The 27,324-nt window shown below is 39.0% G+C and overlaps 1 protein-coding gene and 1 long non-coding RNA gene across 2 annotated transcripts in view; one reads left to right on the top strand and one right to left on the bottom strand.

Moving 5' to 3' along the window:
- Positions 1-27,324, top strand: part of LOC148133066 (uncharacterized) — a 117,128-nt gene that overhangs the window by 37,697 nt on the left and 52,107 nt on the right. The gene's annotated exons all lie outside the window — the stretch shown is intronic.
- The window catches only part of RHAG (Rh associated glycoprotein), a 33,217-nt gene continuing 11,648 nt past the window's right edge, over positions 5,756-27,324 (bottom strand). Inside the window, exons 3-10 of the mRNA XM_026682530.2 lie at positions 26,794-26,944; positions 23,324-23,471; positions 21,842-22,008; positions 19,283-19,420; positions 18,043-18,164; positions 17,068-17,141; positions 16,652-16,725; positions 5,756-7,908 (exon numbers count right to left, since the gene is read on the bottom strand). Coding sequence (XP_026538315.1) covers positions 7,828-7,908; positions 16,652-16,725; positions 17,068-17,141; positions 18,043-18,164; positions 19,283-19,420; positions 21,842-22,008; positions 23,324-23,471; positions 26,794-26,944 — 955 coding nt within the window. The 3' untranslated portion in view covers positions 5,756-7,827. The remainder of the gene's footprint in view (positions 7,909-16,651; positions 16,726-17,067; positions 17,142-18,042; positions 18,165-19,282; positions 19,421-21,841; positions 22,009-23,323; positions 23,472-26,793; positions 26,945-27,324) is intronic.

Below are 27,324 nucleotides of genomic sequence, written 5' to 3'. Positions count from 1 at the left end.
TAAACAACCACCCGATTGATTTTAGTCATTCAAAACAATAACCAAGAATCCAGAAATCATCAAGTAATCCAGATAGTCCCGAGTTATATCTTCTTATTTCTTTTTCGACTTTCTCTTCCTGGGGTTTTTTTGCGATATTTCAGTTAGAATGTATCTTTTGGAAGTCTTGTTGAGATTTTGCTGTAAGTTCTTTTTTAATTCCAGGCAATCTCCTCCCTTCTAGACCCTTTTTATTTATTTTTTCTCCTTTCCTGTTTTCAAAAGCCTTTAATTATCCAGAAATCTTTATTATCCCTTTGACTTTTTATTTTCAGCATTAAATGCCTATTGATGTCAAAGTGGATTTTTTTCCAATTTCTTGCTTAAGTCTCTTATTATCAGTATAGGAAAAGGAGAAAACCAAATCTTTTCCTTTTCTCTTCCTTCAGCAGCTTAAAAATCTTCTTAGGGAACAATGTTATTGTTTTTAACAGTTTCAATTCCAGGGTACCTTATTTGTTGCTTTTGCTGTTTGACCCGGTCAACCAAAACTTTCTCTTCTTATCTTCCTCCTGCACATTCTTTTCCGGTGGAGTTCTTCTTTGTGGTGGCCATTTCTGACCACCGCTGCAACCGCCCGAAAGGGAGTAATGGCCAGCCCGGGAGGAGAGATGTGGCTCTCTCAACCCTGCTGGCAGTCTCCCCCTCTTCACCACCTCTACGGGGTGGCTTAGCCCCAAAACCAGCCAGCTTGGGGCGCTCTAGCAGCGAGCATGGATTGAAGCCTCGCAGAGACGAGGTTTCGGTCTGTCGCTGAAGAAGCTCAAACCAGAAGTCCATCATTTATGAACATATTGAAGAGTACTGGGCCTAAGACAGAACCTCGTGGTACCCTATGGTTTGTCAGCCAGTTACAAATCCATCTGTTGGTGCTGTTGTCTATCCCATATTTTTCTAACTTACCAAGAAGTAGGTTGCAGTCTACTTTGTCGAATGCCTTGCTGAAGTCTAAGTATACTATGTCCACAGCATTTTGCTGGTCTACTAATTTAGTCATTTGGTCAAATAATGAAATAAGATTGGTTTGGCATGATCTATTTTTAACAAACCCATGTTGGCTTTTAGTTATAACTTTATTTGCTTCTAGATATTCGCAGATCTGTTTTTTTTTTTATTATCTTTTCCAGTGTCTTCTCAGGTATTGACATTAGGATGATTGGTCTGTAGTTTCCTGGGTCTGTGTTGTTGTTTTCCTTTTTTGAAGATGGGAACCACATCAGCTTTTTTCCAATCCTCAGGTAATTCCCCATTTTTTGGATCCTGAGCTTTCTCCGCTAGTAGAATGCCATTCATTATATCATCCATATATTCTTCTAGGGAAGGCTTTCAATGTCCCTCTAAGTTTACTTAGGCTTTTCTTATTCCTTGTTATCTTATTTCTGACCTCCAAAGAGATTATTTACCCAAGCACTCAACTGAGCAAATTTTTCCAGTATCTCTTAAAATCCCTAAGCCAGCTGAGTTCAGAGGGCTATGTGCTACAGTCACTTATTTTTCAGTCACTTATTCAACATTTAAAAAAAAAAATTTCTGAAGAGTGAGGAAAAAAGTCTTTATATATTAGTTCAGCATTTGCATATGGTCAGATGCAAAAGGAGAGAGAATGGTATAGCACAGTTTTAAAATAGTATAATGATTGATACTTCAGTTTAAAAAGAAAGATTCTTCAGGTTAGTTGGCTTGCTCAGCAAATGTTCTGACATTTGTCTACTAAAGCAGGGGTCCCCAACCGCCGGTCCGCGGACCAGTACCGGGCCGCGGAACAAGCCTTACCGGGCCGCTGGTTGCTGGCGCCGCCATCTTTTTTGGTAAAAAAGCAATTTTTCGTCAAAAGATGGCGGCTAGGTGAGCTTTTCCAGGTAGAAAGCCATTTCTACCCGAAAAAGCTCACCAGAAGCGCTAGCGCGCCTATTTGATTTAAAATCACTTCCGTGACGCCACCGAAGTGATTTTTCGTCAAAAGATGGCGGCGCCCAGCTGACGCCGGAACCAGGTCGCGGCGCTCAGCTGACGCCGGAACCGGGCGCGGCGCCGAAAAGGTTGGGGATCCTACTAAAGGATTCATTAAAATGGATAAAATAGAGCTAGATAAAAATGCATTAAAGATATAGATGTGTCTCAGTTGGTGCAATTAATACATCCTATGAAATGGCCACATTATTCAATTCACATTATTCAAAGTGATATTTCTACAGAAAATAAGGTAATTGGTTCCAGCTCAACAAAAATAGGCAATTAAAATTGCAATTATAATTGTTTATATCAGGGGTTACCAACCTTTTGGACCTCAGGGACCACCAAACTCATAATTTTAAATCCCAGGGGCCACGAACCAGTTCTGTGGGCATGGTCTAATTTGTGAGTGTGGCTTGGTGGTCATGTGACTGGCTGGGCATAGCTTGTATGTAAATATTATAAATATTTATATAAATATTGAATTTTTGTAAAAAAAAAAAAAAAAAGTGCAACTTTTACCCAAAATCAGGCAAAGCAGGCAGGCAGATTGAGTTACTCACAGAATCCACAGATTCATTCAGAGATCAGTCTATCTGCCATCAGCTAGCTCAGTCTGTCACATAAAATTTGTTAACAAGCAAACTCACAAAATTAACTCACAACACACCATTTATGTAAATATTGAATTTTTTATTTAAAAAAAGAGCAACTTTTACCCAAAATCAGGCAAAACAGGCAAGCAGATTGAGTTGCTCACAGAATCATTCAGTGATCTATCTATCTGCCATTGGCTATCTGAGTCTATCTCATAAAATTTACTTGCCGAGTCTTCACTGAATAATAGAACCTTCAGTCCTAAGGGAGGTTCAGCTGTGCTTAAAAGCAGAGCCAAAGATCTAAAGACTAGCTAGAAAGCAAGAAATCCAACCATTTCCTGCTTCCTAGCTAATCTAAATCTCCGGCACAACAGAACAGCGGGAAAAAGGAAAATAGCAATTCAGCAGGCAAGTTTGCCGAGTAAGGAGTGAGTGGGCGGGAGGGTTCCTGGCCTATGTGGGCGGCACAGCCTTGTGTTTCTGCGCAGCCTGGATTAATTGCTTTGGGGGTGCTCTGGGGGTGAGATTTCTCTGCGGCCCACCAAAATTTTCTCAGTGGCCCACTGGTTTATATGCATGTCAATGAAATATTAAAATAAGGGATAAAAATAATTAATAATTTACAGTACAAAAAGTCAAGAAATAGTTATGGAAAGCAAAACAAAAACAAAAAACTCTACTATAGATTCAGGCATTCCAACATCTGCTCTTATTTAGCATTCATGTTGTTCAATAAAAATTTTGCTTTTATATAATAACAAGTCTATTCTTTTTAAAACCTGTATTGTTTTCCTCTGATGGATTCTTCTTTTTCTTCATTTTGCACACACCAGAATTAGCAGAATCTAAAACCCCAATCTTGACTACATACATACAAACCTCACAGAAACTTAATTTTAGGTTGCATTAAACACAGCTTGGTCTCAATTTACAATTCACACTAAGTTAAATATCACATTATTTGAACCCATACTAATCTTAATCTACCTTTGCAATATAAATTTGTACTCTTAGTACAAATGGTACTAATTAGTACCATTTCAATACTAATTTGAGTTTTGAAATGCAGTATAACTGGCTGTTAGAAAAAGCCAGGGGTGGGATTCAAATTTTTGAACAACTGGTTCTGTGGGCATGGCTAGGTGGGCATGGCTAGGTGAGTGTGGCCATGTGACTGGGTGGGTGTGGCTTTTTTTTTTACAGCCCCCCCCCCCATTTTTTTCCTCCTGGGCCCCAGGGAAACCTCCTGGGTGAAGCAGTAAGACAGCGAGGGGGATCCCAGCACAGCTGAACATCGGAAAAGCTGGTCATCGGGAGGGGGAAAAAGAGAAATACCTTAAGGAGTGACTGGGTGGGGGAGAACACAGTCAGCGATGTCAGGCATGCACGCATTGTCATGCATGCACGATAAGGACTGGGCAGGGAGGGGAGGGGTGGGCGGAGAGGGGTGAGGCCAGCCAGGGGCACAATTTGCCAGTTCTCTGAACTGCACAGAATCATAACAACTGGTTCTATAAAAACCAGTCCAAACCGGAAGAATCCCACCCCTGGAAAAAACCCAGAGAATGGTTGATTGATTCAGCTCTGCCTGGTGCACGTAATTTTTTTTCTTTAATATTTATGATGAAATACTTTTGAAAAAGAATGAAAAAAGTAAACAATAATAGGGAGAAGCCACATAACATATAAATATCAGTGCCAATGCTACAGATCACATTAAACATTTAGGATTTTTAATATAAAATATGTATGTATGTAAAATACATATGTAAACTATAAAACATTCGTTTAAACATACAGTCTTAAACTTATTCACTTGCTGAGTTATATTTCACCATTAGCTTATGGCTTAACATATGTTTCAAATTTGTATTATGAAATTTTCAAGTTCAATCAATTTTTTTTTTTTTGTAAGTTTTATTTGAGTTTTCACAAAAAGAAAAGAAATACAAGTAAAACATCTTTTTTGAAAGCAGCATAATCCCGGGTTACATCTCTTTGTACAGACACAAATTCAAGTTCATGCTCATTTTTATATTCCATTCCATATCTTATTACTATTCTACATTTTCTACATAGCTTCTCCCCTCTTTTAACTTTCTTAATTTTATTTTATTTATTTCATCTCAATTCAAATCATTGTACTTATATTCTTTGTCTGTCCTGTTTCAACTGTCTACTATCTTTTCTCATTAAACAAAATTTTTCCTGTAATCACTGATATGACGCCTTTATATCTTTCCCCTAAAATTATAACACTTAATACATAACTTCCATTCGGATTCTGCTTGGCACATTCTAAAACTACACATTGTATTTTTGAAAAAAGAAAAAAAATTATACATGTATAATATAATTAAAACAACAATCCATTCCAATTCAATTCTATCATTAATATTAATATTCATTTAGATCTTAACATTTTGCACATTACTTTTCAAATAAATATCATACTTCTATGGGAACAATTATAAACTTTCCATAGTTAATTCCCCCCCCCCCTTCACTTATATTTTATAAAACATTGACTAATTAAAATGTTCCCGTTCCTTCCTAATTCAATTTTCTCATTTATTTTGTTTCATTTATTTTATTCACAAACATTTCCCCAAACCACACCAACTACTTTATCCCTCTTTTTAATCAAATGTTGTTTCCAATTTTCTAAAATTATTTCTATTACAAATATAACAATACAATGTTATGTACCTTCACAGAAACCCTTTTTCAGTTAGATTTTCACCCATTATCTCTAAATAGGTCCTGTTTCTTTACATCTTGCTCCAAACTTTTGTAACTTCTCTTCCTTTCCTTCTTCCCCCTCTTCTTCTCTCTCTCCTTTTTACCCCCTGTCTCTCCACCTCCATTTCCCTCTTCTGTATTCCCCTTTTTCTGTTGCTTTCCAACATTATATCCACTTTTCAAATTATTTTTCCCTTCTTTGGCTGTTTTTTTAGGTCTTAAATTCTCCATTCTCTTTCCCCCCTTTCCCCTTTCTTCCCCACATAGAGTTACTTGTTCATTAAAGATGGCTTCTTCTTTGTCCCAGTCTTCTTGTTTTGCAGTCTTTTCTTGTTGTTTCTCGTAGTTGCAGATCTCCATTTCTAAGAATTGAAAAACGAAGCCAAAAGAGCCCTTCCCTTCTTGTGCATCTTCTTTGTATATTTTAAGTTCCATTTTCAATTCATCCAGAAGTGGTGCCATTGTAAAAAAAAATTAAACAACCACCCAATTGATTTTAGTCATTCAAATATAATAACCAAAAATCCAAAAGTCACCAGACAGTCCAAATACACACAGCTGTTTCTTTTTACACTTTCTTTTATTCCACTTTCTCTTCCTGGGGTTACTATTTAGTTGCAAAATCTCAGTGAAAATGTATCTTTTTGAAGTCTTGTTGAAGTTTTACTTTAGATTCTTTTGAAGTCCAGGCAGTCTCCTCCCTCCAGATCCTGCCCTTATTCTTTTCCTCTCCCTTCCTGCTTATAAAAAAAAAAGTTTTTAATGTCCAGAAATCTTTATTGTCCCTTTGGCATTTAGTTATATTTTCAGCTTAATTGCCTATTGATGCCAAAGCGGATTTTTCCGATTTCTTATTCTGATCTCTTAGTTGTCAATGTAAGGAAGGAGAGAGAAGGAAAAAAAATCCTTTCCCTTTTCAGTTTCTTTCGCTGCTTCCGACCTTCTTTGGGAGCGATGTTATCTTTTATAAAATTTAAATTCCAGGGTACCTTGATTTTTGTTTTTTCAGCTTAACCCAGTCAGCCAAAACTTTCACTTCTTATCTTCCTCCTGCACTTTCTTTTCCGGTTGAGTTCTTCTTTGAGGCGGCCATTTCTGCCGCTGCTCCTACCGCCTTCGGGAAAGAGAGTTTAGCCAGCTGAGGAGGAGAGATGTGGCTCTCCTCGACCCTGCTGGCAGTCTCCCCCTTCTTCACCACCTCTACGGGTGGCTTAGCCCCGAAGCCAGCTGGCTCGGGGTGCTCCAGCGGCGAGCCCAGGCAGAAACCGTGCACAATCGCGGATTCCTGTCTGTCGCTGAAGCCCTTCAAACCGGAAGTTCTAAGTTCAGTCAATTCTTCAAGTGTTTGTTTTTTTGCAGTTCTTTTAAAAATATACTGCAGTCAAGTTGTTTTGCCCATTCCAAAAGAAAGGATCCCAAAATAATTTATTTTCATCTAATTAATAATTAATGTTTCTCTGTCATTTCTCTGTGCTTTCATCTCCATGAAAACAAATGTTTAATAACAGGCAAGAGATGATGAATATGATGTGATTTTTTTTTACTATCCCAAACTTTCAGTATTGCTTGCTAATGCTTAACTTCTTAAAAGCTATTTTTGTAAGTCCAAATACATTTATGCAAGCTCTTCTCCTTCCTTGATACAAATAGCATGATTCTAAAATTTAAAGGAAGTTAAATGCCACAACCTTGCTGGCTCTCTACCAGTTAAAACTGACATTAAATCCTTCAAGGAATCCTAGAAACGATTTTTTTCTCAGAGAAGTTCTCTCTCCTACCTACATTTCATTGGGTAGCATAATAATTTGCCTAAAAATATTTGAAATTCATTTCACTGTGATAGCCATAGCAGCAAATGTGAGAGGTTTTTGCTTCCACTCACTTCTCATGTAGCTGTGATGCTGAAGCTTCTGTCATACTGCTAGTTCTTGACTTATAATGGCAGTTGGTCCCAGAAGCATGAATATTTTAGTACAATATACATAAAGTAAGTTATGCATTGTGAGCTGCAAAATAATTCTCACAATGTTTGCCTGAAAAAATATAGGATTCCTGTTTGTTCTGGCTTTTTTTCTCTTTTTTAATTTTTAATAAAATTTTATTGAAGATTTTTTTTTACAAAATAACAATGTTTGAAGAATAAAGAAAATAAAATGAGAGAAAGAAAAGAGAAAGAAACAGAAGAAAAAAAGAGAAGGTATTAAAAAATAAGTTCTAAACTTCTTTACAGCAGTTATAGATGCATTTGGACTTTATCCTCTGTCCCTAAGGTTACATCATAACTCCCTCCTTTCCATAATCTCTTCTTTCTGATCATCAAATCCATAAATCACAAGCATATTTTCTATATTAAGCAAAAAGTCCATAAAAGATTTGTTCTTGCTTTACTGTTCAGCAACAAAATAAAAATAGAAAGAAAAAATAACATATATGATGGATATTTTATCAGATAGTGAAAACATCATATAGAAAAAATGCACATATATAATTCTTTCTATGCTTCTACAGTGAGTTTGCTGGGATCATCTTCATAATCTGTATTGTTTCCCAGAGGTGCTCCTCCTTCAATGGGAATCTAAAAGGAATAACATATAGAGATTTATGCAAGTAGGTGATATTTAACTATCTGACTTGATTTTATCCAATTGAATTTATCGGAAGCTTTCTCTCTCTCTCTCTCTCTCTCTCTCTCTCTCTCTCTCTCTCTCTCTCTCTCTCTCTCCCTCTCTCCCTCCCTCCCTCCCTCCCCCTCCCCCTCCCCCTCTCTCCATTACTAAATCTCTAGATATAATATATTGGGAACTGGCATTGTTCTACCTTATAAACCCAAATTAATTGAATGGGAATTTGCTGAGGAAATGTCCCAGTAGAACTGTACCTCTTTTATACCAGGTTATTGTTTTAATATGTCAATTTATCAATATAGCCATAGTTACACCATTATTCATGATACAAGTGAAACTCAAAAAATTAGAATATCGTGCAAAAGTTCATTTATTTCAGTAATGAAACTTAAAAGGTGAAACTAATATATGAGATAGACTCATTACATGCAAAGGTAGATAGTTCAAGCCATGATTTGTCATAATTGAGATGATTATTGTCTTACAGCTCATGAAAACCCCAAATCTACAATCTCAGAAAATTAGAATATTGTGAAAAGGTTCAATATTCTAGGCTCAAAGTGTCCCACTCTAATCAGCTAATTAAGCCATAACACCTGCAAAGGGTTCCTGAGCCTTTAAATGGTCTCTTAGTCTGGTTCAATAGAAAGCAGAATCATGGGAAAGACTGCTGACCTGACAGTTGTGCAGAAAACCATCGTTGACACCCTCCATAAGGAGGGAAAGCCTCAAAAGGTAATTGCAAAAGAAGTTGAATGTTTCCAAAGTGCTGTATCAAAGCACATTAATAGAAAGTTATGTGGAAGGGGAAAGTGTGGAAGAAAAAGGTGCACAAGCAGCAGGGATGACCGTAGCCTGGAGAGGATTGTCAGGAAAAGGCCATTCCAAAGTGTTGGGGACTTTCACAAGGAGTGGACTGAAGCTGGAGTCAGTGCATCAAGAGCCACCACACACAGACGGATCCTGGACATGGGCTTCAAATGTCGTATTCCTCTTGTCAAGCCACTCCTGAACAACAAATAACGTCAGAAGCGTCTTACCTGGACTAAAGAAAAACAGAACTGGTCTGTTGCTCAGTGGTCCAAAGTCCTCTTTTCTGATGAGAGCAACTTTTGCATCTCATTTGGAAACCAAGGACCCAGAGTGGAAGAAGAATGGAGAGGCACACACTGCAAGATGCTTAAAGTCCAGTGTGAAGTTTCCACAGTCTGTGTTGATTTGGGGAGCCATGTCATCTGCTGGTGTTGGTCCACTGTGCTTCATTAAGTCCAGGGTCAACGTAGCTGTCTACCAGGAGATTTTGGGGAACTTCATGCTTCCTTATGCAGATGAGCTTTATGGGGATGCTGACTTCATTTTCCAGCAGGACTTGGCACCTGCCCACACTGCCAAAAGCACCAAAACCTGGTTCAATGACCATGGGATTACTGTGCTTGATTGGCCAGCAAACTCAAGAATCTATGGGGCATTGCCAAGAGAAAGATGAGAGACATGAGACCGAACAATGTAGAAAAGCTGAAGGCCGCTATTGAAGCATCCTGGTCTTCCATAACACCTCAGCAGTGCCACAGGCTGATAGCTTCCATGCCACGCCACATTGAGGCAGTAATTGCTGTAAAAGGGGCCCAAACCAGGTACTCAGCACATATGTATGCTTATACTATTCAGAGGTCCGATATTGTTCTATGTACAATACTTGTTTTATTCATTGCATGTAATATTCTAATTTTCTGAGATTGTGGATTTGGGTTTTTCATGAGCTATAAGTCATAATCATCTCAATTATGACAAATAACAGCTTGAACTATCTTGCTTTGCATGTAATGAGTCTATATCATATATTAGTTTCACCTTTTAAGTTGCATTACTGAAATAAATGAACTTTTGCACGATATTCTAATGTTTCGAGTTTCACCTGTACAGATGAAGAATTGTCTCTCATGTTTCTGGTCTATGTATTTTGATCATTTATCATATTGATGAAATAAAAGCTTTTCCATCCTTTGTTCCCTTTTATATCCATCTGTAGAAACATTGTTGGCATTAGAAATAAAAATTAACTTAAACAAGTTTTGGAAACATCTCAAAAAGAGATAGACAACCGTTGCACTATGCAACCCCAATCCTCTTTGCATGTTTATATCTCCCTTGGTCTCCCAAAAACTTGTTGAAAAAATGTGTTTTAAAACACACATATGCCAATTTAAACTGCAGATAGTTATATTAAGCCTCCAGGAGGCGTAATTAAGCTATTTTCTCTGTATTGATAAAATACAGTCCAATTTCTAAAATATTTATTTAAAAAATAGGCCAAAATTTACCTCATCCCAAAACCTGATAATATTATACTTCTGGTGACATAAGTCGGTTTTATCCAGAGACTAACAACTGGCCATTATCTAGAGCAGAGTTTTACGCTGCACAACCACATAGATTAATAGATAGGTGGTAGGTGATACATGGGAGGAAGGGAGGGAGACAGAGAGAGGAGAGAGAGAGAGAGAGAGATCCAGAACTCCCTATCAAGCAATTGATGAACTTAGCAAGATGAGGAATGAGGTAGTACAGAAAAAAAAGATACTGAAAGACAACAAACTCCATATCCTGTTCCTCATGTCGTTCACATAAAGTTTCTGTAGTTAAGGAGGAGGAAGAAAGGCAGTACTAGTAGCTGTAGGGGGAAAACAGAATCTGACATGGCACTTGGTATACAGAAAAAAAAAGTTTAATCCCCCTTCATGATACATTTGAAATGTAAAAATGTAGTTTGCAGCTGTAGGGAAGCCAGTGTGTTCATTTATTAGTCTCTCTCTCTCTCTCTCTCTCTCTCTCTCTCTCTCTCTCTCTCTGTGTGTGTGTGTGTGTGTGTGTAAATAAGATGAGGTGCATACTTTGAAATATAGTTCTGTGAGAAATGGAAAAAGTATATTAAGAAATGGATTTCTGAAAGAAAACAGAAAAATAAGATAATGGGAAAGAGAGGAAAACAGTTGGAACCATGAAATGCACAGTGGGGCAGAATAGTAATGAAAATAATAAGAGAACTCTGAAATTGGGGGAAAACATATTCTAGAAGAGAGAGAAAAAGAGAGGGAAAAAGAAAAACATTGATTAAAGAAAATCTATAGTACCACATTTGTGCTGTCAAAGTCCAAAGTGGATGCACATGACATGACAGTAAAAATATTTAAAAAAATTAACTCATCAGATTTTTTTTCAGCCCAGAATAACCTTAGCAAAGCTGTGAAAAGAATAGAATTACATAGTCGATCCTAAGATTAAGGAACTCATCTTTCCAATTCTTCATTCAGCAAAGCAAAATATGGAATCAGTTCTAAGAATGTGATAAATGTGATTCTATGTGATTCTCGTTTCGATGAAGTCTCATTCATCATCTTCAGGCTTCTGTCTTCGGCTCTGTGCTTCTCAGAGTGATGTGAGCTTGCAGCTGCTTCTTCCTTTTAACTGCTAGTGGGGTGTGACTTGATTGGTTGGGGGCTTGGCTGTGTTCTGATTGGGTGGGGTGTGTTCTCATTGGTTGGGGGTTTGGCTGTGTTCTGATTGGTTGGGGGTTGGCCATGTTCTGATTGGCTGGAGGTGTGTTCTGTTCAGGTGGGGGCTTGGTTGTGCTCAGGTTGGTCTTAGTTACTGGGGATTTGAGCTGGTGAGCTGTGATCTTGCTGTTTGGCTTCGAGTTCGTGGTCGTGCTGCATCTTCATGGTGGGGTCAGTTCGCTTCATGTATGGCTCAGGGGGGTTGAAGTGGGTAGTGATGCAGCTGCAGTGCGGCTTCTGGTCTGTGGTCGTGTCTCATCTTCTGTGTGGGTGTGAGTCTGCTTTTTACGTGGAAGTGTGGTGGTGGCATCTTGTGTGGCCCTCGTGGGTGTGGGTCTGGTGTCATTCATCATGTTAGGTACTCATCTGTTCATGAGGGCGGGTTTCCAAATGGCTGGTAAGTGGGAGGTGTCATCTCTTTTATTCATGCTGTGTGGGCGTTTTTCTATCTCTATGGCTTCTCTGATTATTCTGTTGTTGAAGTGTTCGGTTTTGGCGATAGTTCTGGTATTTTTAAAGTCAATCTCATGTCCTGTGGCTTTGAGGTGTTGGACCAGGAAGAGGTCGGTTCTTCTTTTTGATTGAGTTCTTATGTTCTTCAACGCGTGCATTTATTCTCCTGTTAGTTTGTCCAATGTATGTGGTGGGACAGGCGGTGCAAGGGATTTCGTATACTCCTTGGTTTTCTAACTCGATTTTGTCTTTAGGGTTTCTTAGGATGGTGGATATTTTTCTGTTTGTGCAGAATGCTGTTTTAATGTTGTGTTTTTGGAGGATCTTGCTGATTTTGTCTGTAGTGCCTTTTATATATGGGAGGAGGGCTTTGCCGTTCTCTTGTTCTCTGTCTTGGATTTTGGTTGGGGTTTCTTTTTGGATTAGGTGGGTAATCTTCTTTCTTTGGAATCCATTGGCTGTTAGTACGTTGGTGAGAGTGTTTAGTTCGGTTTTTAGGTGTTGTTCATCAGCTAAGCATTTTGTTCTGGAGATGAGTGTCTCAGCTACGGAATTGATCTGTGCTGGGTGGTGGTGTGAGAGTGCATGTAGATAGTGGTTTGTATGTGTTTTCTTCTGGTAGATGATGTGTCCTAGGGAGCCATTGGGTTTTTTGTATACCAAGACATCTAGGAAGGAAGTTGATTGTTAGCTTCTGTTTCCATGGTGAATTGTATTTTGGGGTGTAGGCTGTTGAGGTGTGTGAGGAAGTTGTTCAGTTTTTCTTTCCCGTGTGGCCAGATTATGAAGGTGTCATCTACGTATCTGAGCCAGAGTTTGGGCTTGTGATCATATTTTTCTAGAGCTTGTGTTTCAAAGTGTTCCATGTAGAGGTTTGCGATGACAGGTGAGAGGGGTGATCCCATGGGTGCTCCTTCTATTTGTTTGTATTTTTGTCCGTTGTAGGTGAAGTATGTATTGGATAGACAGTGGTTGGTCAGATCTAGGATGTGCTGGGGGGTTGTATTTGTTTTGGATGGCTGTTAAGGCTTCTTTTATTGGCACTTGGGTGAAGAGGGATATGACATCGAAGCTCACTAGTAGGTCGCTGGGTTGTAAGTTTTGTTTCTTTATGATCTCGATGAACTGGAATGAGTTTCTTACATGTGAGTTGATGGATTCTGCATAGGGCTGTAGTTGTTTGGCGAGAAATTTGGCTAGGTTTTGTAGAGGTGAGCCTATGGAGCTGACTATTGGTCTAAGTGGAGTTCCTTCTTTGTGTATCTTGGGAGACCATAAAGCTTCGGGCATCTGGATGATTTCTCTCTGGGTATGATTCTTTGCTGGATTTCTTCACTGATGGGGAGGCTTTTATTTTGGATCTGGTGGTTTTTTCTAGGTAGGTGGTGGGGTCTGTCTTTAGGGGTTTGTATGTGGGGTCTAGGAGTAGGTTGGTTAACTTGGTTTGGTAGTCAGATGTGTTCATAACCACTGTCGCGTTGCCCTTGTCTGCTGGTAGGATTATTATGCTGGTGTCTTCTTTCAGGTTACGTAGTGCAGTTTGTTCTTCTTTGGATAAGTTGCTTTTGGGTGGTTTGCTAGTGCAGAGGATGTTGGTGATTTCGAGTCTGATTCTATTAGCATCATCAGGGTTGGTTTTGGTCAGGCTGGTTTCAACTCCGCATATGATGGTTTCTGTGGGGATGTGTTTGGGAGCGACAGCAAAGTTGAATCCTTTTGAAAGGACCTTGGTTTCGGCTTCGGTGAGGATCTTGTCTGAGATGTTGTGCACTGTTTGTTTCATGTGTGGCTGTGAGGGGGAGGAGTTGGTTTCTGGCGTTGTTGTAGTTTTCTGAGTTTGTTGGTGTGTGTGTCTGTCTTGAGGGTGGTCTGTGTTTCGGCTCTCCAGACAGCGAATTGTTTGGATTTGTCCCAAAGTAAGGGGTTAATCTTGTTGCTGAGTCTGAGGTGAAGTGTGAGGAGATCTTTGTTGATTTGGTCTAGGAGAAATCTTTTTGTGTGAAGTTCATTTCTAATTAGGGCCAATTCTGTTCTTTTTAGGATGCGTTTGGTGGCTGCTGTGTTGGTGTGGAATTTCAATTGGAAGCTTGTGGGAATTAAATTTTGATCTCGGCAGTTGCATAGGAATGCGAGGTCACATAAAATGGAAGCTCTTTGGACTTCAAGTTTTTCATAAGTCCTGGTCAGATGGTGGGTTTCCTCCCGTAGAGGTGCAATATTTGTTTTCTGAGGTTCTCGTGGGTATTTGTATGTGGATCTTTGGTTATTCGGTTTTCTCCCGCGTAAGATTTGAAGTATCTAGGCAACGTTTCGATGAAGTCTCATTCATCATCTTCAGGCTTCTGTCTTCGGCTCTGTGCTTCTCAGAGTGATGTGAGCTTGCAGCTGCTTCTTCCTTTTAACTGCTAGTGGGGTGTGACTTGATTGGTTGGGGGCTTGGCTGTGTTCTGATTGGGTGGGGTGTGTTCTCATTGGTTGGGGGTTTGGCTGTGTTCTGATTGGTTGGGGGTTGGCCATGTTCTGATTGGCTGGAGGTGTGTTCTGTTCAGGTGGGGGCTTGGTTGTGCTCAGGTTGGTCTTAGTTACTGGGGGATTTGAGCTGGTGAGCTGTGATCTTGCTGTTTGGCTTCGAGTTCGTGGTCGTGCTGCATCTTCATGGTGGGGTCAGTTCGCTTCATGTATGGCTCAGGGGGTTGAAGTGGGTAGTGATGCAGCTGCAGTGCGGCTTCTGGTCTGTGGTCGTGTCTCATCTTCTGTGTGGGTGTGAGTCTGCTTTTTACGTGGAAGTGTGGTGGTGGCATCTTGTGTGGCCCTCGTGGGTGTGGGTCTGGTGTCATTCATCATGTTAGGTACTCATCTGTTCATGAGGGCGGGTTTCCAAATGGCTGGTAAGTGGGAGGTGTCATCTCTTTTATTCATGCTGTGTGGGCGTTTTCTATCTCTATGGCTTCTCTGATTATTCTGTTGTTGAAGTGTTCGGTTTTGGCGATAGTTCTGGTATTTTTAAAGTCAATCTCATGTCCTGTGGCTTTGAGGTGTTGGACCAGGGAAGAGGTCGGTTCTTCTTTTTTGATTGAGTTCTTATGTTCTTCAACGCGTGCATTTATTCTCCTGTTAGTTTGTCCAATGTATGTGGTGGGACAGGCGGTGCAAGGGATTTCGTATACTCCTTGGTTTTCTAACTCGATTTTGTCTTTAGGGTTTCTTAGGATGGTGGATATTTTTCTGTTTGTGCAGAATGCTGTTTTAATGTTGTGTTTTTGGAGGATCTTGCTGATTTTGTCTGTAGTGCCTTTTATATATGGGAGGAGGGCTTTGCCGTTCTCTTGTTCTCTGTCTTGGATTTTGGTTGGGGTTTCTTTTTGGATTAGGTGGGTAATCTTCTTTCTTTGGAATCCATTGGCTGTTAGTACGTTGGTGAGAGTGTTTAGTTCGGTTTTTAGGTGTTGTTCATCAGCTAAGCATTTTGTTCTGGAGATGAGTGTCTCAGCTACGGAATTGATCTGTGCTGGGTGGTGGTGTGAGAGTGCATGTAGATAGTGGTTTGTATGTGTTTTCTTCTGGTAGATGATGTGTCCTAGGGAGCCATTGGGTTTTTTGTATACCAAGACATCTAGGAAGGGAAGTTGATTGTTAGCTTCTGTTTCCATGGTGAATTGTATTTTGGGGTGTAGGCTGTTGAGGTGTGTGAGGAAGTTGTTCAGTTTTTCTTTCCCGTGTGGCCAGATTATGAAGGTGTCATCTACGTATCTGAGCCAGAGTTTGGGCTTGTGATCATATTTTTCTAGAGCTTGTGTTTCAAAGTGTTCCATGTAGAGGTTTGCGATGACAGGTGAGAGGGGTGATCCCATGGGTGCTCCTTCTATTTGTTTGTATTTTTGTCCGTTGTAGGTGAAGTATGTATTGGATAGACAGTGGTTGGTCAGATCTAGGATGTGCTGGGGGTTGTATTTGTTTTGGATGGCTGTTAAGGCTTCTTTTATTGGCACTTGGGTGAAGAGGGATATGACATCGAAGCTCACTAGTAGGTCGCTGGGTTGTAAGTTTTGTTTCTTTATGATCTCGATGAACTGGAATGAGTTTCTTACATGTGAGTTGATGGATTCTGCATAGGGCTGTAGTTGTTTGGCGAGAAATTTGGCTAGGTTTTGTAGAGGTGAGCCTATGGAGCTGACTATTGGTCTAAGTGGAGTTCCTTCTTTGTGTATCTTGGGGAGACCATAAAGCTTCGGGCATCTGGATGATTTCTCTCTGGGTATGATTCTTTGCTGGATTTCTTCACTGATGGGGAGGCTTTTATTTTGGATCTGGTGGTTTTTTCTAGGTAGGTGGTGGGGTCTGTCTTTAGGGGTTTGTATGTGGGGTCTAGGAGTAGGTTGGTTAACTTGGTTTGGTAGTCAGATGTGTTCATAACCACTGTCGCGTTGCCCTTGTCTGCTGGTAGGATTATTATGCTGGTGTCTTCTTTCAGGTTACGTAGTGCAGTTTGTTCTTCTTTGGATAAGTTGCTTTTGGGTGGTTTGCTAGTGCAGAGGATGTTGGTGATTTCGAGTCTGATTCTATTAGCATCATCAGGGTTGGTTTTGGTCATATATATATATTTTCCACTAGGATGTTTTTTAAGCATATATATATATATAGTTGCCACAAATTGCAGTTCTTCTCTATTGTTTGAAATGTGTCTTACCTCCCAATATACGGAGTCATCATAGCAGTTCTCATCAGGTGGCTGTCCCAGGAAAGGCAAGCTGACTATTAATCCTGTATCACGAGGAGGAAACAATTTCCAGGTTATCAGTGGGAACATTTTCTATCATAAGAGACATAAAGATTGCATAGACCACTGAAAATAGAGGAGCAACTGTATTCTATTCCTGCAAATGATGCTCCATTGCCAAAGAGTGGGTTTTAAAAAAAACACCAATATATTAGTTGTAATAGCATGTTTCATTAAGTAAACAGATAAGAAGGAACAGTTCAGCAAATTCTTAGTCAGTTTTTTTGAAGATGTTATAACTCTGCATTCTATCCATCCATTCATCGACAGAAGTTGTGATCTGCATGAAGTTCCCCATTTCCTGAAGATGTCTTTAGTTTACTGACCTGTAAATGCTCCTCCTACCAGAGCAATTGCAACAGAGCAGCCTAGAGCAGCAGCCTGCATCCCAACAGATACACTGTAAAGAGAACAAATGAACTTTGTCATCATCTGGAAACCTCATGCAGACTTCTTTGAGAACTACGTCTGGTTGTTCAGATGTATGGGTACATACAAAAGTCACTTCTACCTAACCCAGCAACAGCTGTGGAAGTGCATATCACATGCAGACCATTAGGGAAGACTTTGAAAGTACATCCACTTTAACACTTTGCAGAGGGCTGCTTTGCTTCTGCCAGTGTATTTTGCAAAACAGCCCATTCAAATGTTTTGTAATCCTCTAAGAACATGCTGGATGAGCAAGGCTGATGAATGGAAAAGGAATGCAAATCACAAGAGACTTTCTTTTGTTTTTACTTTCCTCTTCCTACCATTTTTAAAAACATTCCTCGGGACCTAATATAGTTTCAGTTCCCTTCCTGCCTAAAGGCTTGACAGATGTGCTAATGTTACTGACTGATTAATGACCTACCACAATGCTTTCCAACTTTAGCAACTTAAAGATGAGTGAACCTCAACTTCCAGAATTCCCTAGCCAGCCATTGTAGTTGGAGAATTCTGGGAGTTGAAGTCCGCTTATCTTACAGTTGCTAAATTTGGGGAACATTGGCCTAGGGCCTGGTCAAATTCCAGTACCCCTGACTGGCTGCTTAAACAATAAACAGGTTACCAACCAAACTTATTTATTTTGTGATTGGAGAGCTTGATTATTTTGGGCCTTGTTCTTTCTTTGGTTTTACCAAGGCATCTCTATCAATCTTGTTATAAAGATTGTTTACTGGCAGAGAAAAAACTGTTTAAGATCTATTGCCAAATGAAATAATTTTGCAATCTACTTGGTGAGAATTTCTCTCTCAAAGTGGTCTATAAATCTGTCCGGTCAGTTAAATGACAATAAAATATAATTTTAAAAAACTTACTTGCTGTTAACCTGCAGAGCAGCTGCAATTATACTTGCAATGCCTCCCAACAGCCCAGGTAAGCCATGTAGATTATGGACGCCGCAGGTGTCTTGAATTTTCAGCTTGGAGGCTAGCAATGGCTTAGAAGAAAACAAGAGGTTATTTTGTAATAACCTTTAAAAAGAAAATAAAGCTTGCTTGTCTTCTTTTTCACTTTCCATTCTATACAAACTAGCATGCTTTATATACAATATATATACAGTATATTGCAATGGAGTTCCTTTAAACACTGATTTGAGTCTACTGTCCTACAAACAGATGGGGTGGGATGCAAGTCTTCTAGCTTTCACTGGAATCATAGAATAGACCCAATGCTCAGTCTAACTTAAGCAGACATATATCAGGGTCTTCCATAGGCTTCTTTCTGATTGAAAGCACATAGTATAATATTATATACAAGTACAATTCAAAGATAGCGGTTGCACTGGTTGCTAATGTATTTCCAAATGCAATTATTCCCCATAATGCCAATGTAGCTCAGGACTTGAGTACTTTTAAGATAGCCTGTCCAGTATAGTTTTTGCCTATTCCACCCAAGGGTGCAGACAATGCTTGCTGAAGAAGCCATCTATCAAGTGTGTCTTGAAAGTAGCTCTGTCTCCAATACAGCTTGCTTCCTATGATGAAAATCTGACAGACCTCAGGAACTTGGAGGAGAGAGAAAGGCAATTGCAGAAGAGGTTGCTTAATACCCATGTGCATCTATCATGCCTGCTTGTATCTATTAGCTAAACCTTCCCTATCAAGATATCCTACCGGTTGTAGTAGACTACAACCCCCCAAATTCTAATGAAGATGGCTTAGAGCAGGGGTTCCCAACCCCTGGGGGTGCGAGACGATATTCCAGGGGGTGCGAGAAAAGTCCAGGTAAATAATAGGATATTGGCTATATGTTGGCATTTTTATTTTCTTTTGCAATGGATTAATGATTGTTTTCATTTTAGAGTTAAGTATCGTTATTTAGTGGCCGTCACATACATAGCTGAAAAGATTCAATCCTACCATATATTTAACGCGTTCAGTAGTTCCTAGAGTCTAAATTTCAGGGGGTGCAAGGTTCAAGTGAAATTTCTTTAGGGGTGCGGGGTGAAAAAAAGGTTGGGAACCACTAGCTTAGAGGATTGGAAATAGAGAAAATTGAGTTAGCTAGGCAGGGGAAGCTATATTAGAATTACTTTTCTTTATATAAAATACTCACAGATAAGTACTTGTATCCAACAACTGAGATGATTCCTGCTATGCTACCAATTAATAAAGCCCCAACGGGCAAGATGTTCAGGTCAGCACATGAACCCACAGCAACACCACCTGCCAAGGTGGCATTTTGAATGTGTACCTGTGGGAGACATAAAATATGATCAGTGAGAGGAGATCTCTAATGCCAAGGGAAAGTATTTTCAGCTGAAGCACAGGATATCAATTTGCTTTAAGTGATCTGAGTGTGCCATAGGAATTGTGCAGCAGCTCATGATGGCCTCCATGCATGACCCTTGAATAAGAACCAGACCAACCCATGGTTCTCCAGAACCAAAAATCTGTGTTTCTACTGACCAAGTTTCATTTATTAGAGGAACAGCCTGGAACTGATCTATACAGAATATATGACCTGCCATTAGTTTAAAAACTATGAATACATGCTCTCTTCTTGGCTGTGGTTCATCAAGCTTATATAATTTGTTTTCTGATTTAACTCTTATAAATGAAATTTGGGAGTTTCATATATGTTAAATATGCACAGAATTAAAATAATGAAAAGTAGGGTCATAGTACTTTTAATCGTTGGCTACAATTTCATTGAAAGAAAACCAGTTCATTGTTTGTGCCTAGCTGTGGGATGCTGCATCTGTCATTCCACCCTCCCATTTTCCCATCATGTACACACATAGTTTTATTTATTGCCCTTTCATTCCCCCCACACTTCCAGTCTTTGATGGCAGGATGCCTGTGAGGCATCAAGCCAAATCAGGCAGAGCTGACAATTACATTATGAGATAACCAAAGCATGGCTAAATTCTTTCTTTTTGATTATTTAAATTCTGTAAGTCCATTCTTTTACAAAGAGGTTTGAAAACAAAAGGGTCACCATAAAATAACAATAAAAACACTACTTGAAATAAATAGAACAGAAAACAAATGTAAATATATAGTAGAAATAAAATGAGAAATAACAAATTAAAAGAGCAGAAACTACCTTCAATTGAAGTTCAGTAATCACAAAGCAAGAGCGCAAACAGTTGCTTGAACCTCCTTCAGAAAGCAATCAAGAATTAAAGTGCCATTACCAAGAAGATCCTGTGTGATGTATTACAGAAGGATCCACATAGGCCAATCTTAAGGACTGGGCAGATTCATATTGGAACTGGTCAGAACCTGCTGAATACCACCTCTGGTCAAATTTTACAAAAATTTGTCATCAGTAAGTATACTTAAAGAATTTTGTCCTTATAATTTCATACTGCACATCCTTATCCAATGTGCAAACTGAAATTTACTTGCTCAAGCAAGGTGTTGTTTGTTTTTGTTTTAAGCACTTCCCTAATACTCATATTTCTGTCTGTTTTGAAGATGATACTTTCAAAAATTAGTGTTCTGAGAGAAAATGTAGTTAGAAAGCTATCTTATGGTTGGGATGTAAGTGGGGGAGGGGAAAGTGAAAAGTTGTTGAAATGTGATTTGTGCAAAATGACACAAATAAGAAATAACGACTTCTCTAAGAATTTTTTAAAAAATTTTGTGCTCTAAGAAACTGTTTAAATCAGAGTTCCTAAATTTATCTTTAAAATAATCTCCTGCAGAATTTCATCATAGTATTAGTAATGTGGAACGCCTATAAATACTGTACATGTGATTATCCAGCTGAAGTTTAAACCTCTAAGATAGTTTCAGAAGAAATATTTTAAACCACATGGAAGCACAGTATTTGCCTGCTAGTCATTAAAATGCACTTTTTTCCAAGCTTGCGTGAGCTATGAAAAAGTGCTGCTTTGATTATTGAAATTATCAAACAGTGCATCATTAATGCCACATTTAGAGCAGACATATTTCTTTTCAGGCTGTCCAGGAGAGAGATGCTATGCTTATACAAGATCTGAAGCACTTCCTCCAAATGATTTTCAAAGTGCCAAGATCTCTATCAACACATTAGCAAATCCTTAACATATAGGTAATTACTTTTGAGCCTAGTGTGCCACACAGTATTTTTGTAGAAGAAAACATACAATGGGGTGAGGGGGATACACCCAGAGGGATGTGGGGGGGAGAAACAGGGTCATAAGCAGTGGTGGGATTCAAAGTATTTTACTACCGGTTCTGTGGGCGTGGCTTGGTGGGCCTGGCAGGAGAAGGATACTGTAAAATCTCCAGTGAGAGGTGGTATTTGCCCTTTCTCCGAACTACTCAAAATTTCCACTACCGGTTCTCCAGAACTGGTCAGAACCTGCTGAATATCACCTCTGGTCATAGGTGATAGTGAATTACATTTCTCAGAATCGGCTTCATACAGGTCATGCCGACATGTTTGCTCCTAGTAAATCCTTTGAAGTTTTTGAAGCTTGGCTCGAGGCTCATGATTCAATTTGGGCAACTGCCGGAATCCTGACAGCAAGCCAATTATGTGCTTTTATACAATACAAATTGGAACAGCTTGGCTTGGATTAATAAGATGTAGTAATCTTTTAAGAAACTCTTTTATACTGCTGTGAAGCATGTTGGTTAGTTCAAGTAGACTTCTCTCACCGGAGTTCAAGGCAATGCTTACCATGTCCAGTTTGCCTCGGTGTTCAACCAGAATAGACAAAGCAAATGTGGTGACGGTGCATGCTGCTAAAGAGAAGTATGTGTTCATGATTGCCCTCTGTTGCTCCTCTGCTGATTTTGCAATGGCTGAGTTAAAACTGGGCCAAAAGAGCCAAAGGAAAAGAGTACCTGAAAAAGGAAATGTATCAGTCTTGACTCCTGGCAATTGCCTGGCTTAGTGTCAGTTTTCATGGCAAAATTTTGGAAGTGGTTTCCCTCACCTGCTTTGTAGGGTTCAGAAAGAGGGTCTAACCCAACCAAGGTAACCTAGCTAGCTTTTTACTTAAGGCAGGACAAAAACTCACAGACTTCAGGCTTTTAACCTGGCCCTTAACCACTATACCAAATTTAACAGGTTCGTATATAGGGAGTCCTCAATTTATGTAATAGAGTCTACCCATCATGACTGTGAGTTGTGATGGTTGTAAACAGTTTGGCTGTGTGAGCAACCCAGTTTTATGACCTCTTTTGTGACAATCATTAAGGGAATGCCATGGTCATAAAACAAATGCCGGAGTTGTTAAACAAATGCTGTGGTTGTTAAGCAAACCAGTGGTTCACGATGGTTGCAGTTTTGCTAAAAAAAAAGTAGAAGTAAATGCTAGTTTATAGCAAAACTGCTGTAAAACACCATTATGTGACTGCAGGATGCTGCAATTGACCATAAATATAGCTTGGTTGCTGAACACCTGAAGTTCGGTCATATGATTGCGGGGTGGAATCATTGGAACTTTGAATCTGGGTTGTAATTAGCCCCCCGGTGATACCTTTGAATGGTTGCTAAATTATCAGTCATAATCTGAGGACTACCTGTATAACTTGAAATTGGGCAGATATAGATGGAGAGGTAAAACAGCTTTGAGTTCCTGCTGTAAATATGAACAGTCTGAATAATATTTCACTTTTATAGATTTTGGAGAAAAATTTGCTGCTCACATTACATGTCATGTTTTCAATCTTTAACACAACATCCAGAAGATAATGAATCTGAGTCAAAGTTACTTTGAGATTACTTATTAAGTGCTGATATTTCACTTAGAACAAAGGGATATTTCACTTAGAACAACTGGCAGAATGAAGAACCTGTCTGACTAGAAGAAAAGAGGTAAAGTTCAGAAAAACATAACCTATATACCCAAATGCATGGAGTGCAGGACCCCTCCTTGCAATGAGGCAATACTCCATAGAAGTAGCAACTGAGGCCTATGAGTGGATGCGAGGCTATCCTTCCCTCTTCACTTCCTTCTACCCACATTTCAACACAAAGGGCTGTACAATCTGCTTTTAATTGGTGGATATTCAATTGTTTGTACTGCAGTCATTTTTTATTTTGTGATTTGTCAATCAGTTCAAGATTGTTATTAAAATGTTATTAAAAACAAGTTAGTTAATTAGTTTAAAAACAGCGCCATGGAATTTACCAAACAATGAAGTACTCACTCACCAATCATAGCAAATAGGTCTGAATGGTAAACAGAACCTTCTTTAGGATGTCCATTTTTCAAGCCCGGCCGGTAGAGGATTCTGGCCACAGCCAACCCAAAATAAGCTCCGAAAGCATGAATAGTCATGGATGCCCCAGTATCTGTGGCCTGCAAAACATTAGCATGAGCTTCAGCACTTAGCTACAATGAATCACCATTTCACCATAGCCTTCCAAACAAACAGCACATTTTAATTTAAATAACTAAATAAATGCAGACTAGCACATATTTATGTTTTTATTTATTCCATTTCTATAGCCACCCATCTCAGTCAATGGCTCTGGATATATGCATATATGGACTTTAATAAACAAATATGTCTTTGCATCTGTGTGTCAGTGTCTGAAGCAGTGGTGTCATTGTATCAGAGCAACTATGCAAAAAGGTGTGTTGAATTTGCTTCCTTTTCTCTTACTATGCTTAATGCCAAGAGGCTAATTTTGGACATTAGACGATATCTGTACAGTTTACAAAGTCCTTCTTTAGTAAGTTAAATTGTTTTGTTTTGTTTTCTTTATCACTCTAAAGGTACGTAATAGGTTCATGATAGAGCACTGATGCCATCTTTAGGTCACTGAAATTACTGGTATACCTTAAATAACAGAATAACAGAGTTGGAGACCCTATACCATTCTGGACATGTGTATCTGGTTTTTCTTGCCTAAGTGTAAAACCTTACTTTACTCACCACTGAATTCCATTTTGTTAGATAGGCCAGTGTTCAAGTCTGTTAAAAAAAATTGTTAAAGCTAACTGTTAAAATTAAAGATCAGATCTTTATTTCTATTTTGAATGGACATAAGATAGCCAGAAAATATCAGACTTGGAAGAGCCAATTTGGCTAGAAATGGGAGGGACATGAGTTCTAAGACCAAGTCATGCACAAAGTTAACTGGGTGAACTTGCTCTCACCTCTACGAAGAGGCAATGGCAAACCACTTCTGAAAAAAATCTTGCCAAGAAAAATGCAGGGACTTGTCCAAGCAGACTCCAAGAATCGGACATGATTAAACAGGGGGGAAAACCAAATGGAGATTAATCGAAATTAAACTGAAATGTTTGAAATATTTGATTGGGCTTACTGCATTGAAGCAATTCAATTAATCTATTCAATTTATTAAAAGAACTTGGGGGAAAATTTTCTGTTGCCGATTATTTTTCTGGAGACAACAGTATATGCAGCAAAAACCTCCTCTAGTAATGATAAACCTTGGGCAGATAATTTTAAAATTCAACAGTAATTTACCTAAAAACTCTTGCTGGTTCCTTATTCTAAATATAATTTTAATCTCATGGGTTTCCTTGCATAGCACTAAGGTAAGTATATTTTTCTCTCAAATCAATTTTAAGATGTATTTTTATTTTTTTAAGATGTAAAGTGTGTTAAATTAAATAAATTGTACTCTTTAAAAATAGTACAACCTTTAATTTTTTTTTTCAAGTCTTTAAATACTCAAAACTGATGAGAACCAACCCTTTCCAAACAGGCATTTTTTAATAGTATGTAAATAGCTATATGCATATACAAGCTGTTTAAAGCTGAAGGGTATTTGGTGCTTCTGAGCTTGGTTGTTGCCTTGCAGACCTTTCATTATCCAAACTAGGTAACTTCATCAGTGCTAGAAAGGAGCGGGGTTTGCTCACATTTTATATTCCAGCAACTTGCCCTGTCAGTGTTGGTGGGAGTGGTCTTGGTGTTATTACCCCCTGAACTTGCAGAAGTGAAATTCATTATTTGTTGGGCCAATAAGGAATCCATTCTGTGACCAATTTGCCCAAATTTGTTTTTCCCAGGATCTCTGTAGTCATAGAAAGTTGTGTTGGAGGTCTTGGCCAAGAAGAGGAGCCAAAGGGCCTAGTGGTCTGAGCTCGGTCCCAGACGTTTGGAAAATCCATTCTGTACCAATCCCCCCCCTTGCCCAAAGTTGTTTTCCTTTCAGGATCCCAGAGAATGACATAATACAAAAGATTCTGTGAATTTGAGGAGGAAGGAGTCTATAGCTTCAAGCAACCGACAGGGATCTACCTGTTCCACTACCAGTTTGTTTTTCTTGTCCTGGCGCACCTAATGTGCCCACACCTAATGCGCATGCGCAGCTTTTCCCACACCAGCTGAGGCCTGCAGCACCGATCAGCTGAGAGGATAAAGAAGAGAAAAATGCAGAGGCGGGTGGGAGGGCTGATCCTGTGTTTTTCTTTTCTTTCTTAGCTGATTGTCTCTTTTTTTCCTCCTCTCAGCTGATCCTTGAGGCTTTTTTTTTTACTACGGTTCAGCCGCACCGGTCCAAACCAGTAGCATACCACTACTACACCTGACCCTAGAATGATTCTCTTTGGAGAACCAGTCAATTTCCAAGGATTCCTGAAGGGCAGGTTTGTTCCGCCTATCTTCATAGAACAAAGGCAAGGGTTTCCTATATAAGGAACAGCCAGGGCAAACTGCTGATGTGGTACGCATTAGTGTAAACTTCAAGCCACATATGTTGCATTGCTTCTGGAACTCGGAGGGACTGTATTTCCAACTATTGAATCCCTGTTTAAAAAAGAAACGATACAGGAAAACCACAGAGGGCAATCAGCGTTGTATAACGCATGTGTGCAGCCACACTGCTTTGAACCGGTATTTCCATTTAAAAACAAGAAAAAAAACAACAAAAAATAGCATGAAATGGTTGTATTGTGTGTAAATTTCTCCCGTGGTCTTATTTATATTTATGCTGAATTGTTTCAAATTGTTCTTTTAGATTTATTTTGTTTTATTCTATGCTGCCCATGGTCACATTTGTGAGATGAGCAGCTATATAAATTTGATAAGTAAATAAACTGGGAGACATATTGGTTGACTGTTCCTGAGAGAAGATGGGTTAGGAATTACTTAGCAAGTTCTAGAGTCATTCATCTCTTGGATTTGTTGAAAGTGCCTTCTCTTTCTGGAAACACTTGGCATGGAGAGGGCCAATTTCTAAAGAAGAGATCTGTTTCTTTAATTTAGTCTGCAGAAATGTTTGGTTCATTTTTAATGCATTCTATTATGGTACCAAAATAGATCCTGGGTGTAAAAGAAACTGTCTGGTGATCCCTAATCCAGAGTGGAATAAACCTGGTGGACTTTTAATCTTCATTTCCCTCCTACTGATTAATTTTCACCCAGTGGGGTTTGTTTTTATTAAAGCTGGGTTTTTTTCTGTCATGGGAAAAAAGGCAAAAGACCCACACTATTTCTCGTAACTGAGCACTTCCTTTTCATGGAAATATAATGCAGCACTCAAATCAAAATGTTCTTCCAAAGCAAGACAAACAAGAAAATAGTCATGGTCAGAGAAGGTCTTAAAGTCCAACATACCAAAAATAAAAAGATGACCTAGAAGAGAGGATCCCCTTATAAAATGACATGTACATCACAGTGAAATAGAAGCCAGAAAATTCCCACCTTTAGCACATTCACCACAAGATGTTCATTGCATACAAATATAGTAATTTCAAACATTGTTAAAATCAGCATCTGAACTGGACTTGTTTTCCCCAGGATGGCTCCAAATGAGATCAGGACAGCTGCTGTGCTGAAGTCTGCATTTATCATACTTTTGATTTAATGAGAAAAAAATAAAAAAAACATATAGGTTATATATGTATTGAAATAGCAACTATTAATAAACCACATAAAGATGCAAAAGAAATGTTATTCATTCATGTTTTTTAATTTAAAATAGTTATCCTGGCTTCATGAATTACTGCTTTTATTTGTTTTAAGATCATAATAAATCCATTCAGATTTTCTCAAAGTGGTAAATTCCATATCTTTGCTGTTTGTTGACTGAATATATTGACTGACATACAAGTAAACTCAATCAGAGGGAGAGAGAAAGAAAAGAGGAGCTAAAACTTAATGAATGAATTCTGCTTTAAAGAAGGTTTTGTAATTGTGTATTCTAAGACAGAGAATCATGAAAACCCTGATGGG

Source organism: Notechis scutatus, chromosome 1, assembly GCF_049901735.1.
Source record: "Notechis scutatus isolate UNSWTSFEM ecotype Mainland chromosome 1, rNotScu1.2, whole genome shotgun sequence".
Taxonomy (NCBI): Eukaryota; Metazoa; Chordata; class Lepidosauria; order Squamata; family Elapidae; genus Notechis; species Notechis scutatus.
Note: the sequence above shows the minus strand (reverse complement) of the source record. Positions and strands in the feature narration are given on the sequence as shown.